The sequence below is a fragment of the Gallinula chloropus genome (genome assembly GCF_964237585.1).
Source record: "Gallinula chloropus genome assembly, chromosome: 29".
In the NCBI taxonomy this organism is placed as follows: domain Eukaryota; kingdom Metazoa; phylum Chordata; class Aves; order Gruiformes; family Rallidae; genus Gallinula; species Gallinula chloropus.
In genome coordinates, this window is record NC_140114.1 from 2,512,888 (window position 1) to 2,530,915 (window position 18,028).

Genomic DNA, 18,028 nt, shown 5'->3' on the forward strand with positions numbered 1-18,028 from the left:
GCCCCACCCCGGCGCAGCCCCAGGGAGCAGCAGGACAGGGACCCGTCAGGAGCCTTTATTGCCCCGGTCCAGCAGCGGTACAACCCCCTCCCTGCCCCAGCCCACCCCCTTCCCCTTCACTTCTTGTCCTCGTCCTTCTTGTCCTTGGTGTCCTTGGCGGCCTGCGAGGCCAGCGAGCCCATGGCGTTGCGGATGGCCTCGTTGTTGGGGTCCACGCCCGGCAGGTTCTCCAGCACGCTCTGCAGGAACTCGGGGTCCTGCATCACGTCGTAGTCATCCTCCTCCTGTGGGGAAAGGGGAAGAGGAGCTGGGGCAGGAGCAGGGCACACAGGGGGAAGGGGCTGTGGGTGCCTCCCCCCTGGGTGGAACCTCACCTTGGTGGGTTCGGAGGTGTCCATGGCCGTGCTGCTGTCCACTTCTGCTGCCTCAGCCTGAGCAAACTCTGCCAGAGGAGAGGGAGAGATGGGTGATGCACCCAAACACCCACCCCACGAGTGCTTGGGGATACCTGGGCTCAGCTCAGGGGCAGCTTGAGCCTCAGCTGGCCCCTTGGGAATGGGCTCCAGGCCCTCCCTCACCCGCTCCCTGCAGCGACATCTGCATGGCGTAGGCGATCTGCTCCTCCTCCGTCATGCTGCTCAGGTCAGGCAGCCCAGCACGGCCAAACTCCTGCTGGGTGATCGTCATCTTGAGCAGAGCATCATCTGAATCTGCATGGGGAGAAGCCACACTCAGCCACACACCTTCCCTGTCCCCCTCTCACACACACACGGCCTCGCCGGGGATGGGGACCAGAGCAGAACCGCTCTGGGACCCACCAGGCTGCAAAGGGCCCTGCTGTGAACAGAGACACTTCCCTCAGCGCTGGGGAACATCCTGCCCTTCCCTGTTTGCTGAGTTCCCTGCCCCCAGCTCCTTACCATCCCCACTCGTGGCTGTGATCCCAGCCTCAGCCGCGGAGGCAGCCGCAGCCCGCCTGGCCTCCTCCTCTTGCCGCTGCCTCTGCTCCTCCATGGAGACACGCAGAGCCTAGAGACAGGGACAGGGAGCTGAGCAGGGCAGAGCTCAGACAGACAGAGGGGGCTGGCAACCACCTTCTGCCACCCCCCCAGCCCTCACCAGAGCCAGCTCCGGGTCCGCGCTGGGGTCCACGCCGAACTCGAAGTCGCTGGCGCCCAGGCCCAGCATGGCACCGCCCTCCCCAGCCAGGATTGGGGAGCTGATGAGGGCATCAGCCAGGCTGGGCCCCGGTGGCACCGTCACCAGGTGGGAGCCGGTGCCATCCTTGCCGTTCAAGGTGTTGATGAAGGCGGTCAGCTTGTCTGTGTTGGCTTCCTAAGGCCGAAGAGGAAGGAGCTCAGCACAGCCCAGCTCCCTCCTCAGCTCTGCTCCATGAACCCAGCCTCTCTCAGCACCCTGGGTGAGCCCAGAGCCCCGTGTTTCCAGGGGACAGGGAGCATTTAACAGCTGCAGTGAAACAGGAGAGGTGTTTTCCCCAGGGAAACGTCCCTCTCCACATTAGCATTTTTACTGGGGCAGCAGCTGAGGCTCAGAGAACCACTCACATCCACACAGCTTGAGGAAGGGAAAGGATACAAACCCCCAGCTCCATTCCTGTGCCAGCACCACGCAGAGGCCTCACCTCTTCTCCAAAATTGATGATGTCAACGTTGACTTTCTCTTTCTTAAGTCTCTTTGCCAGTTTGACCAGCTGCAAGAAGGAGACACGGCGGTGTTAGCCTGGAGTTCAGCTCATTCAGGAATCAAGTGGGATGCCAGAGCCCAGGCTGTGGGATGGCAGAGCCCAGGCCCTGCTCACAGCTCAGCAGGGAGCTGCCCAGTGTTTGCTCCTGCCCCTGGCACTCACATCCTTCTCATTTTCTTCCACAGGGCTCCCCACGAAGGCGATGATTCGCATCTTGTGGTTCTTGCCTTGGCGGTGTTTCAGTGCCAGCTGGGAGACACAAGAAGGGCTGTGAGGAGCAATTCTCTGGAGAAAAGAGGGGGTGTTGTCACCCCCAAAACTTTTCCTGACCAGCCCATTGCACCTCTGAGCTTCTAAACTGGATCTGATCCTTTGAAAGGAGGTGCCACCTGCCTTCCGCAGACAAGGGAAACTGAGGCAAAGCCAAACTGACTTGCTCAGGACTGGTCAGAGAAGACGACTCCCCACACCCAAAGGGTGTTTTAACCCACTACAGCCAGAGGAGTTTCAGGGGAAGGAGCAGGGAACTGATGAGATGCCACTTACATGAGCAATTCTGATCCCTGTGCAGAAGGTGATTTTCCCTTTGGGCTGCACCGTGTGGAGCTTGGAAAGGATCCGGCCCGTGTCCGGCGTGAGCGTGGTCAGCACCTCACAGTTACTGCAACACAACCCCCCCCTCTGCTGTGAGGCTTTCCTGAAAGCCCTTTATGCCTCCTCACAGCTCCCAGCCCCCCCAGCTCAGGAGCTGCTGCTTACAGGGAGCCACTTTTAGCCTGGTTTCCCACAGTGATTTGTCTGCACAGAGGCTCCTGCCTGTCCCCTGCCCCAGAAACCTGGAGCCCAGCGGTCAGTTTTAATTGACTCCAGCTAAGACAGAGCTGACAGAGGCACCAGAGCCCTTCAGATTTTGGGGAAGGAGAGGAACCATGATCTCAGTGCTGCCTGCCAGCTGCAGAGACAGCTCAGCCCTTATCTGCCACCCCTGGGGACACAAGGCCACAAAAGGATGGGTCTGGCAGAGCTCCTGAGAGGGGAACACTTCCATCACACCCCTCCAGCAGCCAGCACAAGGCACCAGGGACCAGCCAGGACCTGGTTTTACTTCACCCCAGACCAGAAGAACTGGTTTGGCTTTACACTGTGCTACAGCTGCCCAGTTCCACGTCCCTGTCCTCCCTCCCAGGTCCCCCCCCTCCCCACCCAAGGCTGGTTTTCCCAGTGTACTTGGCCAGGGTGATGAGCCCCACGTTGTTCTCGGGGTTGCTGCGGGTCTTGGAGTGACACACGATGTTCACAGCGTCCTGCTGGGCCTGGAGACGTGTGGGCAGGAAGTCTCCATTCCTCATGTACTCACTGTTGTCAACGCTGAAACACAAGGGAGGAAGGGGTCAGCTTGCCCAAACCACTGAGGTTTACCCCCAAAATGCTGGAGGCCATGGAGCTGGGATGGGGGCAGCAGGATATGGAGCTCTCCTGGGGCAGGAGGATCACAGAGCGTTAGGAGTTGGAAGGGACCTTGGAAGATCATCTAATCCAACCCCCCTGCCAGAGCAGGATCACCCAGACTAAACCACACAAGGACACATCCAAGGGGGGTTTGAATGTCTCCAGAGAAGGAGACTCCACAGCCTGTCTGGGCAGCCTGTCCCAGGGCTCCCTCACCCTCCCAGAGATAAAAGTTCCTCCTCATATTCCCATGGAACTTCCTCTGCTCCAGCTGCACCCGTTGCCCCCTGTCCTATCACTGGGCATCCCTGAGCAGAGCCTGGCTCCACCCTCCTGCCTCTCACCCTTTACACATTTACCAACATGAATAAGGTCACCCCTCAGTCTCCTCTCCTCCAGCTCCCTCAGCCTCTCCTCATCAGGAAGGGGTTCCACTCCATCATCTCTGTGGCCTTGTGCTGGGCTCTTTCAAGGAGTTCCATGCCCTTCTAGAACTGAGGGGGGGCCCAGAACTGGACACAATATTCCAGGTTCACAAGATGAAGGAGTCTCTGTGCTTCCCTGAGCATTCAGGGTGGGGGGGATCAGGTGTTTGGGTCACTGGACAAGCACAGGGACCCCCCCACAATGGCTCCTGAAGCTTGAGGGAGGCAGCTGTGGCTTCCACAGCCTCAGCCCTGTGTCACCTTCACACCTTCTTCCACCTCCACAGCTCAAAGACCCGCCAGGCTCCGTGGCAGAGCTCAAAGCTCCACACTCAGTGTCACCACTGAGCGCTCCCTGGGACAGAAAGAGCCTTTCCCAGGGCAGGGACACCCCTCACAAACCCCTGGGAGGGTTTATCCAGCGCAGCACATGGGGCAACAGTGCCCCACAGCGTCCACCAGCAGCAGCCACAGCGCTCTCTGTAACCAAACCCCTGTCCCCTGTTAATTATAGAGCAGGGCCAGCCCAGGAAGCTCTTCTCTGGCATCAGGAAAGCGACCCCAGGCAGGAGGACTCGGTAAACAAAGGCTGGAGGATGGCTCCGACCTCGAACAAGACTTCTCCACAGTGTTCCCAGGATTTTGAACACCAGGGGAAACAAAGCAAACTGAAACTGAAGCAAAACCCCCTCTGAGGCTGCCTGCCTGACCCTGTCCCCCCGTGGGATCCCAGCTCAGGACAGGATCAGCCAGATCCTGATGGGCCAGAGCTCCTCTGGCTCACACCACCCACCCTGTGTCAAGCAGAGAGCTGGGGAAGAGCAGGAGCAGCGGTGGGCTGAGCTTTGTCTCCAGCACAGAGGCCTGGCTGAGGCTTCCTGAACCCCAGCTGGCCAAGCACAGAGTTCCTCCAGCTCTCCAGGCCCACACCAGGCACAGGGATGTGTTTTAAGGCTTTTAAATGTGACTAAGCACAGAGTTACCCCCAGCAAACAGCTGTGGGATGGGGTAGAGAGCCAAGGGAGACACAGAACCAGGAGAGGATTCCCCAGCTTGTCTCTTCTTACACCCCAAACACAAGAACTGACCTGAGTGCCCAGGGACAAAACCCTCTTATACCCTGAGCTTGTAAGCAGGAGGGGATTCAGCTTTTTAAAAGAGCAGATAATGGCAGGACAAGGGGGAATGGACTAAAGCTGAAGGAGGGAAGGGTTAGATTAGATATTAGGGGGAAGTTTTTTACAGAAAGGGTGGTGAGGGGCTGGAACAGGCTGCCCAGAGAGGGGGTGGGTGCCCCGTCCCTGGGGGTGTTCAAGGCCAGGTTGGATGGGGCCCTGGGCAGCCTTGTGTAGCTCCAGGCCTGGAGGTTGGTGGCCCTGCCTGTGGCAGGGGGGTTGGAGCTCTGGGACCCTTGGGGTCCCTCCCAGCCCTGGCAGGGGGATTGGAGCTCTGGGACCCTCGGGGCCCCTCCCAACCCTGGCAGGGGGGTTGAAGCTCTGGGACCCTTGGGTTCCCTCCCAACCCAGACCAGTCTATGATTCTATGACCCCAGCCGGCAGCTGCCCAAGCACCGACCGCCACAGCCGCAGCGGAGCAGCCGCCCCTCCTGGGGCCGCAGGGACCCCCCCTTATTCCCCCGCCGGGGCTGGGGGGCTGCACAGCCCTCGTCCCCTCCCCGAGACTCGGTCCCGCTCTGCCGCCGCACCACGGCCCAGCACCGGGCTGGGGCCCTCCGAGGGCCCCTCTTCGCCCCGCACCCCGCCAGCGCCTACGAGGGCCCCGGAGTCCCGCGGGCCCCAGAGTCCCGCGGGCCCCAGAGTCCTGCGGGCCCCAGAGTCCTGCGGGCCCCGGAGCCCTTCCCGCCCCGCCAGGCCCCGGCCTCACAACGGTCACCAAGCCGGGCCCAGGCCCCGCCAGGCCCCTCAGGCCCCGCCGGGCCCGGGCGTGACTCAGGGAAACCCGCGGCGGCCCCGGGCGGCTCCGGGCGCTGCGTGGGGGCTGCAGGCCGGGGAGGAGCGGGACGCGGCGCCCCCGCGGCGGCCCAGCGCGGCCCGGCTCGGCCCGTCCCGGTCCCTCACCACACCATGGTGCTCTCCAGAACCATCTTGCCTCCTTCCCTCAGAGCGGCCCGGATCTACCTCCACCCCACCCCCCCCGCAACAAGGCGCCCGCTGATTGGCTCTGAGCCTCCGCCCAATCGCCGCTTCCCGTCTTGGCGAGGCGGGCGCTAGGCATGCCGGGAAGTGTAGTCTTTGGAGCGCCGCCATGGCGGCCGGTACCCTGGGCAGAGATGGGGTGGGGGGGTCCCACTCCGGCCTCACCCCACACACACCCCGCGGCGTCCTGGCCCCACAGCCCCCCAGAGCCAGGCAGGGAGCGGCGGGGGGAGGCCGGGACGGGGTCAGGCCGCAGGGCAGGTGGGGTGGGAGTGATGGGCAGAGGGGTCGGGGGGCTCAGGGATGGGGACGGAGGCAACAGTCACTCCCCAGTCCCACAGCTGGAGAAGCCAAGTGCCCTAAGTGGCTGCAGAAGGCCAAAGACACCCACAAACCCCTCACCCAGCCCCCCAGGAGGGGCGTGAGCAGCAGCTCTGGGCACCCATCACAAAGCAGAGGTGCCCCCCCCACACCTCCCACCCCCACCAGGACCCCATCCCCCAAAAAAGAAACAACACCAACACTTAAATACAACTCCATAAATATTAAATCATGACAAGAAAGATCCAGGCTGGGTTTTCTTCCCTCCAGCTCAAACAAAACCCCAACCAGAGTCACCACCACCCACCCCGGGCGAGGAGGAGGAGGAGGAGGAGGAGGAGGAGGGGGAGGAGGAGGAGGAGGGGGGGGGGATGCACATCAAGTGTCTAATATAGACATTACTGCAGCTGCAGAGAGAAAACTGGGCTGTGGGGAGATGAGGGGGGGTCAGCAGAGAGGGTAGGGGCAGCCCCCAGCCCCCCTGCTCCTCCTCGTGACGCTGGGTGGGGGGTGAGAGGTTGGAGAGCCCTTGAGAGTCAGTTTGTCACCAGGAACCGTCCTCAGGCTGCCCCAGGGGGGTGTTGGGGATACCCAGGGTAAGGCCATTATTCCACCTGGGGGGCTTCTGAGGGGGGAAAAAAAATAACACCCTTTGTTCTTCTTTAAAAAAAAAAAGCATTTTCTTAAAAAATATCAGCTTGAGTCACCCCCCCCCCTACTCCAACAGGCTGAAGGGGGAAGGGAAGAGACTCTGAAACACCAACTAAGAGCAAATCCCTCTCTACACCACTACATTCTCTGTCCCCTTGGCAGGTGTTGCTAGTCAGCACCTAGACCTCCTGCAAGGGCAAGCTTTAAATTACTTTTAATATATATATATATATATATATATAAAAATCAGGGAGGCTTCTAACTCACCAGGGATGTGGGGAAGGGGAACTTCATCTCTTTAGAAAAAAGCATTTAGTGAAAATAAAGCTCCAACATCTGCTCTGAGCTGGGTGGGGAAGGTGGCTGCAGCAGCAGAACCACCAGCCCCCCCTCCCCTGGCAGCTGCTGCTTCAGATGGGACACAGGATGGTTCTGGAAGGGGGGTGAGGTCTGCCCCCTTCACCTATAAATCTGAGTTTCAAGCCACTGTGGCTGTGGAAAGGGGCAGGTTATCAAAAGGGAGGAGAGCTGTAAAAACAGGAAGGGTTCTGCCCGTGGTGCCCCATGGGCTGGGGGGTCAAGGGGGTGGGGGAGAACCTGCTGGGTTTGGTCCATTTTGCTTAAGAAAGACTTTTACAAAAAGTGTGGCCCTGGCAGAGCCCCCTCCTTGCCCCTGGGGGTGCCTGGGGTGGGGAAGGGAGCAGAGGGCTGCCTTAAAAACCAGGGTGGGGACACACACAAAGCAATCCAAAGCCTCCCTGGGGTCTGAAAAGCTCCACACAAGAGTCCCTCAGAGCAGCACAGAGCTCTCCTCATCACTGTGAGGATGGCAGCTGAGAACCAAGGCAGCTCCTTGGGCAGGCAGGAGCAGCTGGAGGGGGAAGAGGAGCTCATCCTGGTCAGCAGCACAGTGTTTGGCTCCCCCCTTCCTGCCCTTCTCCTGGGGAAGGCTGGAATAAAGCCCCTCCTTCCTCCAAGAAGAGAAAGGCAAAGGGGTGCTTGTGCTGCAAGGACTGAGGAGAAGGGGGAGACGACTGGAGCCAGAGAAACACTTAAATTAAAAAGTCGTTTAAATACCAAAGGAAACCCCCTTGTCTCTGTGGCAGAGCCCCAGGGAGGCTCCAACCCTCCGCAGAGCCGCCGCCCCCTCTTCGCAGCGTGGAAGCAGCTCATTCCCTGGAAGCCAGATCCCTTTTCCAAAGCAGTTCCTCCTCCTCTTCCTCCTCCAGACAGCTGGCTCTGCTCCCAGCAGGCTCCAAAGGCAGGAGGACAGCAGGGACACACAGGGTGGTGGCTCTGCTGGCAAGGTGGCTCCCAGGTGCCCGAGGGCGCAGCGGCGCTGGCTGGGGAGGGGGTCTCAACACTCTATTCCACTATGTGTAGCCCAGGTGGCAGCTGCAGGGTCCTGGTTCAGATTCAGCTTCTTTTTTGAAAACAACACAATAAAAACCAGAGTCAGCAAGGGGGGGCTGAGCACTGTCAGGCTCCACAGACCCTTCTGCTTCCACGGCGGCGGCTTCGGCGGCGCTTCACTGCGGGGAGAGGAGAGGAGAGGGGTGGGGAGATGCTGGGGATGGGGTCTGCCTTCCTCAGAGGAAGAGCAGGAGGAGGTTTGTCCCCTCCTTGGTGCTCCCCTCACTCTTCTCTGCCCCAGAGGGGGATGTAGGGGGTTCAAGGCTTAGTCCAGCCACACCTGAGGGGGGGTGTGGAGAAGCCCAGGGGGTTTGGAGTGTTTATCACCAGGATGAGCATGGGGAGGCTCAGCTCTCTGCCCCCAGACCCCACAGGGAGGAATGTCCCCCCCTCTGCCTCCTGCTCCTAACAGAGGGGCTGGGGCAGCACTGGGAGCACAAAGGGGCCGAGCACAAGGTGGGCTGAGCCCCACACATCAAGGGGAGATGAACATCATCTGCTCCTGGCTCTGGTTGAGCTGGACACTCTGCTCAGTGCCCAGTGTGACTGGGGACAGTGTAACCCCCACCCAGGGAGTACTCACAAAGCTGATCTCTGTCTCCTGCAGGTCTTCAAGCTGCTCCCTCAGCTCTGCAGAGCGCTCAGGCACCGATGGCCCCGGGGAGCCGCTGGGAAACAGAAAGGCAGATCTGTCAGGTGGCTTTTACCAGGGACCTGGGGAAGAGTCACGACTCCAGGGCTGCTCTGCTGGGCACAGCTAACAGGGACACCCAGCACAAAGGAGTCTGTCTGTCTGTCTGTCTGTCTGGCAGGTTTAACAGAGACAGGCAGCACGGTCCCTGCTGGGGTGAGCACCCCAAACACCACCAAGAGTCGTCCTCCCAGTCTGAGGTGGCTTCAGACACCAGGAAGGATGCTCCACGCTCAGCCAAGCAGCAGCAGCTCTTCACAGAAGCCTTCAAGCACCTTACACCCCAAAAATGGGGGAAAGTAGGGGCACAGACACCACCCTAGGGGAGCTCAGGCAGGATCAGCCCTTCCAGGCAGAGGACCCTTGTTAGAAAAAGCCCCCAGCAAAGCTCTTCCCAACCTCTTACAGCCTGAACACGGGCTGTGGCCCCACAGCAGGACACGGTGTGCTGAGCACCTGCTGTGACACGCTGCCAGGGAGGCTGAGGCACAGACACCCAAACCTTCCCTGACCCCACAGCTAAAGGCTGCGACCTGCTGAGAACTCCAGCTCCTGGCTGAGGAACCCCCAGCTCCCTGCTGAGAACTCCAGCTCCTGGCTGAGGAACTCCCAGCTCCCTGCTGAGGAACCCCCCAGCTCCTGGCTGAGGAACTCCCAGCTCCTTGCTGAGAACTCCAGCTCCTGGCTGAGGAATCCCCCCCAGCTCCCTGCTGAGGAACCCCCAGCTCCCTGCTGAGCACTCCAGCTCCTGGCTGAGGAACCCCCCAGCTCCTGGCTGAGGAACCCCCCAGCTCCCTGCTGAGGAACCCCCCAGCTCCCAGCTGAGGAACCCCCCAGCTCCCTGCTGAGGAACCCCCAGCTCCCGGCTGAGGAACCCCCCAGCTCCCTGCTGAGGAACCCCCAGCTCCTGGATAAGGAACCCCCCAGCTCCCTGCTGAGCAACCCCCCAGTTCCCTGCTGAGGAACCCCCAGCTCCCGGCTGAGGAACCCCCCAGCTCCCTGCTGAGGAACCCCCAGCTCCTGGATAAGGAACCCCCAGCTCCCTGCTGAGGAACCCCCCAGCTCCCTGCTGAGGAACCCCCCAGCTCCCTGCTGAGGAACCCCCCAGCTCCCTGCTGAGGAACCCCCCAGCTCCCTGCTGAGGAACCCTCCAGCTCCTGGCTGAGAACTCCAGCTGCCTGCTGAGGAACCCCCCAGCTCCCGGCTGAGGAACCCTCCAGCTCCTGGATGAGGAATCCCCAGCTCCTGGATAAGGAACCCCCAGCTCCTGGATAAGGAACCCCCAGCTCCCTGCTGAGGAACACCCCAGCTCCTGGCTGAGGAATCCCCAGCTCCCTGCTGAGGAACCCCCCAGCTCCCTGCTAAGAACTCCAGCTCCCTGCTGAGGAACCCCCCAGCTCCTGGATAAGGAACCCCCAGCTCCCTGCTGAGGAACCCCCGAGCTCCTGGCTGAGAACTCCAGCTGCCTGCTGAGGAACCCCCAGCTCCTGGATGAGGAACCCCCAGCTCCTGGATGAGGAATCCCCAGCTCCTGGATAAGGAACCCCCAGCTCCCTGCTGAGGAACCCCCCAGCTCCTGGCTGAGGAACCCCCAGCTCCCTGCTGAGGAACCCCCCAGCTCCCTGCTGAGGAACCCCCCAGCTCCCTGCTAAGAACTCCAGCTCCCTGCTGAGGACCCCCCCAGCTCCCGGCTGAGGAACCCCCCAGCTCCTGGATAAGGAACCCCCAGCTCCCTGCTGAGGAACCCCCCAGCTCCTGGCTGAGGAACCCCCCAGCTCCCTGCTGAGGAACCCCCAGCTCCTGGATAAGGAACCCCCAGCTCCCTGCTAAGAACTCCAGCTCCCTGCTGAGGAACCCCCCAGCTCCTGGATAAGGAACCCCCAGCTCCCTGCTGAGGAACCCCCCAGCTCCCTGCTGAGAAACCCCCCAGCTCCCTGCTGAGGAACCCCCCAGCTCCCTGCTGAGGAACCCCCCAGCTCCCTGCTGAGAAACCCCCCAGCTCCCTGCTGAGGAACCCCCAGCTCCTGGCTGAGGAACCCCCCAGCTCCTGGCTGAGGAACCCCCAGCTCCCGGCTGAGAAACCCCCACAGCTCTTGGATAAGGAATCCCCAGCTCCTGGATAAGGAACCCACAGCTCCCAGCTGAGAACTCCAGCTCCCTGCTGAGGAACCCCCAGCTCCCTGCTGAGGAACCCCCAGCTCCCTGTTGAGAACTCCAGGTCCCAGCTGAGGAACCTCCCAGCTCCCTGCTGAGGAATCACCAGCTCCTGGATAAGGAACCCCCAGCTCCTGGATAAGGAACCCCCAGCTCCTGGCTGAGGAATCCCCCAGCTCCCACTCCATCGAGGACGCAGCGACTGCGGCTTCTTCCACTCAGCCCTGAGAAGCCCCAGGACTCGTGAGGCCAAGCAGGCAGGGTGCTCCAGCACACACAGGAGGTTTTGGGGTTGCCCACAGACAGCACACAGGCTGCTGGGCTGGCAGGGAGCACCCCAGGCTCATCCCAGCCTGCCCACACCAGCTGCCCTAACCCATGGCTGGGGTACAGGAAGCATCAGGCTGCTCAGTCACCCAGCTACACGTCATCCCCCACAGAAACACCCCAAGGCAGACACAGGGATCCTGGGCAGAGAGAGGAAGGCAGAGAGCTCCCCCTGCCCCACCAATGTGCCTGCTCACTCTGAGCAGCTCTGGTTTCCCCTCCACTGCTGAGCTCTCTACCCCCCAACTTGGGCAGGAGTTAGAGGGGAGGATGCTCAGCGCTGGTTACGGCACGTAGAGCCCTTGAGATCGGTCTGAGTGAGCAGCAAGGAGCAGCTCAGGGCTGCAGGATGGGTCCCAGGGTTATTTTGGTTAGAAAGACCCTTAAGATGCAGCCCAACCCTTACCCCAGCTCTGCCAAGTCCAGGACTAAGTGACAGGAAAGAAGTGCCCCTCACAAAGGAGGGGACCAGCTGCCCACCCGTGCTGCAGGACAGCACAGAGCCCGCTGCCTCCACTCCCAGTGACACATACTGGTGTCACCACACTCCTGCCAGAGCCTGGGCACAGGGACACGGGTCACAGCGCTGGCTGTACACCCAAATCCCTGTGCAGGGCTCCCTGAGCACACCCTCCAGGCAGGAGGCAGGCAGAGGCTGGTTCCTCCCCTCACCTAGACAGGAAGATGCCGGCTGCTGCTCTAGTCACATCCTCAGCCTTGTGCACCTGCACGCCCACTGACCTACACAGGGATGGGAGGAGAGAGACCTGAAGTTAAGGAGGCAGAAGGACCCCTCAAGGCATGCTGACCTACTGGGAAGGAGCAGCTCTGGTTTAGGATCCCTCCCCAAGAAGGTTCTGTGTTTTACAGAGGGAGTGAGAGGCGTTAATTACAGTTGCACCTTGTTCTCCCACAGCTCAGGGGGGAGCAGGCACTTGGATCAGTGTCACTGCGCCCAGGGATGGGAAATGTGGTTTCCTGTAGCTTCCAGGAAGAGAAAGGAACACCTCAGACCAACTTCTCTGAAAGGGATCACCATCTGACCACAGCTCCTCCTGGTCCCTGCCACTGGTACCACTTCAGCAAAGGACACAACATTCCAGGACAGCCCCCAGCTTCCCCAGGGCTCTCAGTGGAGCTCAGCTTCTGAGATGTTCTGAGCTGCACCCACACCCATCCCTGCAGCCCCAGGAGCTTGGTGCTACCCCAGCCAGGCACCACAGGACCCCCCAGGGCGGCCACCTCCAGCATCACCCAACGTCACCACACGATGCTTCTTCACAGACACTCTGGCAGGGACACTGTCACCAACTCCAATTAGCACAATTACCTCGACTGCACAACAAAGCCATCGAGTACAGAACACAGGAGGACCCAAAAGCCACTGGACACCCCACACAGCCCAAGCAGGAGATGCACAGTCGTGTCACCCGTCAAGAACCACGTGCAGGAACGGTAACACGATGCTCCGCGCTCGCACATGCTGGAACCATGGCACAACAACCATCCCCTGGGGTACAGGCACACCCCAAAACACCCATAGAGCAGCACAGAGCCCTCCCCTGGCCCCTGAACCTGACCCCAGGAGCTGCTGGCCCTGCCATGCACCGAGCAGCAAGAGCCCCTCACCTGTTGGCGGGTGAGTTGAGGCCTCCACTGCCCAGGGAGGAGGTGGAGAGGGTCGTTGCGATGGAGTCGCTGTTGGCTTCATCTACTGGCAGTGTCCTGGGCAGGAGATCTGGGCGACCAAGGTGGGAACCTGAGTTGAAGCACAGACTATTCCATCACCAGCACAAGCAGGATCGTGTGGCACGAGCTCCCACGCCAGCCAGGGGTGGGGATCCACGCTGGATCCCACCAGAGACCTCGAAGACCCCGAGCGCTGAGAAGCCAGCCCTGCAGCCAGCGCTCTGTTCTGAGCCCAAGACCCCACACAACTCTCCCCCAGCATCATCCCTGACACAAACCCCACGGACAGGGGCTGTTGGGAGGAGATGAGGCACAGGGGAGCACTGCCAGGGGAGCGCGGGCCATGCTGGGGGCTGGGATGAAGAAACAACTCCCCACTGCCACAACCTGCTCTCAGCCTGCTCCTGAGCAGAGACTGGCTTCTACTGAAACACAAGTTTATCACCAGATAAACAAGAGAGTGATTGGAAACAGCCACAGCTCTGAAAGGCCCACAGCTCCTCCAGGCCTCCTCGTGGTGCCGCCACAGCCCATTTGGTGTTCCTGAGCTTCTGGCACCCACAACCCCAGAGGAGAGGCTCTGGTGAGCCCACGAAACAACATGGAGGGGTCAACAAGCCTCATTTAGACAAACACAGGAGGGAAAACAACCTCCCCAGGCTCTTCTCTTCCAGCCCAGGTACTAACCTTGCTCTACATCTGCCTCTGTCATCACCTGTGCTTTGGTCTCACACGAGGCGTGTGGCTGGGAAGGCACTCCTCCTTGGCAGCTCCGGCGAGGCACTGTCGTGCCAGAGCGGCTCTTCTTAGAGGGGGATGGCTTTACTTAGGGACAGAAAGAAGAAAAGAACAATCTAAGCATTTTTTCTGGCACGTTCAGGAAGGATTAAAAGACCCAACGCAGCAACTTTGCAGTGACAGGGTCTGGGGCAAAGGGCCGTGCCCGAAGGGACAGGCTGACGGATGGAACGGCTCCTGTAAGGTCACATCCGTGAGTCAAGAACAATTTAGGAGGAAGGAAGGGGCCACGGAGCACCACAGGCTTCCTAAAGCACTTGCAGAGTCATCCACCTTCCTAAGCCAGAGCTGCTGAGACAGGAGAACCCCCAGAAAGCGTGGCCAGCGCCGAGGGGGACGCGGCGCCCGGGTCCTTACGTGGGATCTTCTTGAACGCCGTGTTGCACATGAAGCGCTGGAACCTTTCGGCGTAGAAGCTGGGTCTGTGCACAGACACTGTGTCCTGCCAAGTCCAAGGGACACACATCAACATGGGGACACACATCAACATGGGGACACACAGGCCCCCCAAACCCAGCCCCCTCGCCACGCCCCGTGGAGCGGGGACGGTGATGTCGGGGTGCTTGGTACCCACAGAGTGGTGGTTCTCTACTTACCCCGTCGTGCACAAGTGCCTTCCAGGAGTGCTCCAGCTTCTTGACAAACCTGACACAGGTGGGATGAAGAACAGTTCTCACACTGGTGTGTGTGTGTGTGTGTGTGTGTGTGTGTGTGTGTGTCGTATCACGCGCGCTCGGTACCCAGCCTGGCTTCCAACCACGGTGACACACCGACCCCAACACTGACAGCTCTGGCTTTGGCTTCCCTTCATCCTCCCCCTTTTTTTAAGGGTATTCCAGAAGCACCAGGACCACTGCAGGGCTCCCTGTGCAAAGGGAGCTGCAGAGCCAGGCGTGTGGAGGGCGTGCAGGGACGTTAGCAGAGCCTCTGTGCACGTCACCAGCGCTCAGCACGCTGCTGGCAGGATGGGTGAGCCTCACAGCTGGTTTTCAGCTCACAGGGAGAAGTGGCTTTGGCCATTTTTAAGCCACCACTTGTTTTGTCCTCGCTGCTTCCTGCTCAGTGCCTGTGTACAACCCTCACAGCTCACAAACCCCACTTCCTACGAGTAAAACTACTCCACAAAGTAAACACAAAGTAAACACAAAGTAAGTGAGAGCTGGAAATTGCTCCCCAAATACCTGACTTCAGGACAACAGCAACTGGTGGATTAAAATAAAAATGCTGTGTTTGAACTATTTCCTGAAAGCCAGTCCTGGCATCCCCACAGGGGCTGGCAAATCTTCACCCTCAGGTGGCACAGAGCTGCTACTCCACGTTTCCTACCTGTAGGACTGCAGCACATCGATGATGCCGATGTAGAGCAGCAGCCGCTCCCCCTTGGCGTTGCGGGCTGGAATGCCTCCCATCCTGGAAGAGGAGTGGGCACCAACGTCAAACAGGGGTGGGTCTCACACCCCTCCCCAGCAGCACCATGAACCACATCAGGAGGGGGAGCAGAGGGGCAGGTAGCCCCTTATCCAGGCAATGAACTGGGCATGAGTTAGTCCAGGCTGGACACTGAGTTTACTGAACATGAGGGTTAATCCCAGCTCATCCATGGGAGGAGACCAGCACCTGCACAGACCATTCACCACCTTTCATACCCAGGTGGCAGCTGGAATTCAGGCTGCTGGTCTGACTCCACTGTGCCTGGGACGTGGATGGATGTAACCAGCTGGAGCTGAGAGTTCTCTGACCACCAGTTATGGGCCAAGGCCAGAGAAGGTGAGAAAGCCTTTGGTACATTAAGGAAGGGAGATCAAAGCTGAGGCAGAAAGAGGTTTGACACCAGCACCTCTCCGCCCCGCGTGACACGTCTCCGTTAGCCAAGCTGGGGTCATAGAATCATAGAATCATAGAATGGTCTGGGTTGGGAGGGACCCCAAGGATCACAGAGCTCCAACCCCCTGCCACAGGCAGGGACACCAACTTCCAGGCCTGGAGCTACACAAGGCTGCCCAGGGCCCCATCCAACCTGGCCTTGAACACCCCCAGGGATGGGGAATCTACTACTTCTCTGGGCAGCCTTTTCCAGCACCTCACCACTCTTTCTGTAAAAAACTTCCCCCTAATATCTAATCTAAACCTTCCCTCCTTCAGCTTTAGTCCATTCCCCCTTGTCCTGCCATTATCTGCTCTTTTAAAAAGTTGAATCCCCTCCTGTTCCTCCGCTCCCTTCAGGGACTGGGGGGCTGCACTGAGGTCCCCCCACAGCCTTCTCTTCTCCAGGCTGAACAAGCCCAGCTCCCTCAGCCTCTCTTTGTAGGGCAGGTGCTCCAGCCCTCTGAGCATCCTTGTGGCTCCTCTGAATCCTCTCCAACAGTTCCACATCCTTCTTGTATTGGGGGCCCCAGCTCTGGACACAGGACTCCAGATGGGGCCTCACGAGGGCAGAGCGGAGAGGGACAATCCCCTCCCTGTCCCTGCTGCCACCCCTCTGCTGATGGAGCCCAGGATCCCATTGGCCCTACGAGCTGCCAGAGCCACTGCTGGCTCATGTCAAGCTTCTCCCCCACCACAATCCCCAAGTCCTTCTCAGCAGGGCTACTCTCAAGAAGCAGAAGCTCCTCTCAAGGGTCCCACCCCTCGCTCCACACAGCGTTTCACTGGGAGGAGCAGCCCCCACAGGGACTTACTGGTCATCTGTCTCGATGGTGCCACCTCGCCGGGCCTCTCCCTGGATGGACTCCATGGCTGTGGAGTACAGGGCCTTCTGGGCAGCGGGGCGCCGCGTGTCGGCCTGCGACGTGCCGTCCGCCATCGCGTGCTCCCGCTGCGCCTGGTCCATGTTGTGGATGGCGACAAGCAGGCTGTAGTCCATGATTTTAAAGCTCTGCAGGACCTGGGCAGGGAGGGAGGCAGGAGAGGCTGGCTCACCACTGTGGGCTTGGTGCTCAGAGCAGGTGTTTCAGAGGCCACAGTCAGCGTTTTGGCCTCCAGCCCTGAGGGGAGGGTTTTGATCCACAGCTCGTGCACACTCAGCTCATCTACAGAGTTCTAGAGGAAAGCTATGGGAAGCACTCCTGTGCAGGCAACTACCCAGGCCTAGGGGAGCACTGGCTTTCACAGGGCTGCCCAACTGCAGACTGGACTGAGTCAGGAATCCCAGCGCTGTGCCTGGACCCTGCCCTGCTCCAGAGCACAGCCTGGGCACAGGGTGCTTCCTCTGCCCTCAGAGGGTTTAATCCAGGTTGGAAGGACTGAGTGAAAATGGGGTATGGGTTCTGCTTCTGGTCAGATCTGCACTAAAAAAAAAACCCCCAGGTTCTCTAAGTCAACAGGCAGAGGCTGCAGGGGTGGCAACAGCCTTCTCATTTTCGTGGGAAAAGGCTGAGAAAACAGGAAATAAACTCTTCACACCACCCTTCACCCTCTCTCACTTACCAAGCAGTCTCTCTGTAACGTTTTGCACAGGGCATTGTACATGTCAGAGTCTAAGAAGAGGCCGTCAGGGATGTCCTGCATAAAATCCAAGTCCTTGTAGGTTGGGAAGACCTTCTCCCGCTCCTTCTGGGACGCTCTGCGCTTGTAGGTGGAGCCCTTCAGGTCGTACTTGAGGTGCATCTTGACAGAGCGGGGCAGCAGGTTGTTCATCACCACGATGCGGATGTTTTTGCCTCCAGCCTGGACACAGTAGAGGCCGTAGAACTTGGGCAGCAGCGTCCTGGGGTTCTGGTTCAAATTCTGAAATGCCAAAGACAAAGAAAGTCCTTCATAGCCACTCAGGGACCCCCCCACGGCCACGCAGGGACCTCCATGGCCACACAGGGACCCCCCATGGCCACACAGGGACCTCCATGGCCACACAGGGACCCCCCACGGCCACACAGGGACCCCCCACGGCTACACAGGGACCTCCATGGCGACACAGGGACCTCCATGGCGACACAGGGACCTCCACGGCCACACAGGGACCTCCACGGCCACACAGGGAACCCCCACGGTCACTCAGAGCCCCCCACGGCCACTCAAGAGAACCCCACGGCCACTCAGAGAACCCCACGGCCACTCAGGGACCCCCACGGCCACGCAGGGACCTCCATGGCCACTCAGGGACCTCCCCACGGCCACGCAGGGAACCCCCACGGTCACTCAGAGCCCCCCACGGCCACTCAAGAGAACCCCACGGCCACTCAGATAACCCCACGGCCACGCAGGGACCTCCACGGCCACGCAGGGACCTCCATGGCCACTCAGGGACCTCCCC

At 60.2% G+C, this 18,028-nt stretch overlaps 2 protein-coding genes across 3 annotated transcripts in view; both read right to left on the reverse strand.

Annotated features, from left to right (window-relative positions):
- Positions 1–110: 110 nt before the first annotated feature.
- PSMD4 (proteasome 26S subunit ubiquitin receptor, non-ATPase 4) lies at positions 111–5,712 on the reverse strand. 2 transcript variants are annotated; one of them, XM_084276811.1, is made up of 10 exons: positions 5,658–5,712; positions 2,933–3,073; positions 2,252–2,366; positions 1,868–1,954; positions 1,643–1,711; positions 1,120–1,335; positions 921–1,029; positions 579–710; positions 375–442; positions 111–284 (listed from the first exon to the last, which is right to left on the reverse strand). In XM_084276811.1, the coding sequence occupies exons 1-10, from the start codon at positions 5,681–5,683 to the stop codon at positions 117–119; spliced, it is 1,131 nt and encodes a 376-aa protein (XP_084132937.1). In that variant the 5' UTR covers positions 5,684–5,712; the 3' UTR covers positions 111–116. The 2 variants fall into 2 exon arrangements, with proteins under 2 accessions (XP_084132937.1, XP_084132936.1); XM_084276810.1 differs by having other exon boundaries at positions 1,601–1,711.
- Positions 5,713–6,259: 547 nt separating this feature from the next.
- PIP5K1A (phosphatidylinositol-4-phosphate 5-kinase type 1 alpha) overlaps positions 6,260–18,028 on the reverse strand; it is a gene marked incomplete at its 5' end in the record, with an annotated part of 29,393 nt that continues 17,624 nt past the window's right edge. The window contains 9 exons of the mRNA XM_084276681.1: positions 6,260–8,239; positions 8,704–8,788; positions 12,922–13,051; positions 13,669–13,806; positions 14,137–14,221; positions 14,376–14,424; positions 15,106–15,189; positions 16,458–16,663; positions 17,206–17,505. Of these exons, the coding sequence (XP_084132807.1) occupies positions 8,237–8,239; positions 8,704–8,788; positions 12,922–13,051; positions 13,669–13,806; positions 14,137–14,221; positions 14,376–14,424; positions 15,106–15,189; positions 16,458–16,663; positions 17,206–17,505 (1,080 nt within the window). The 3' untranslated portion in view covers positions 6,260–8,236. The remainder of the gene's footprint in view (positions 8,240–8,703; positions 8,789–12,921; positions 13,052–13,668; positions 13,807–14,136; positions 14,222–14,375; positions 14,425–15,105; positions 15,190–16,457; positions 16,664–17,205; positions 17,506–18,028) is intronic.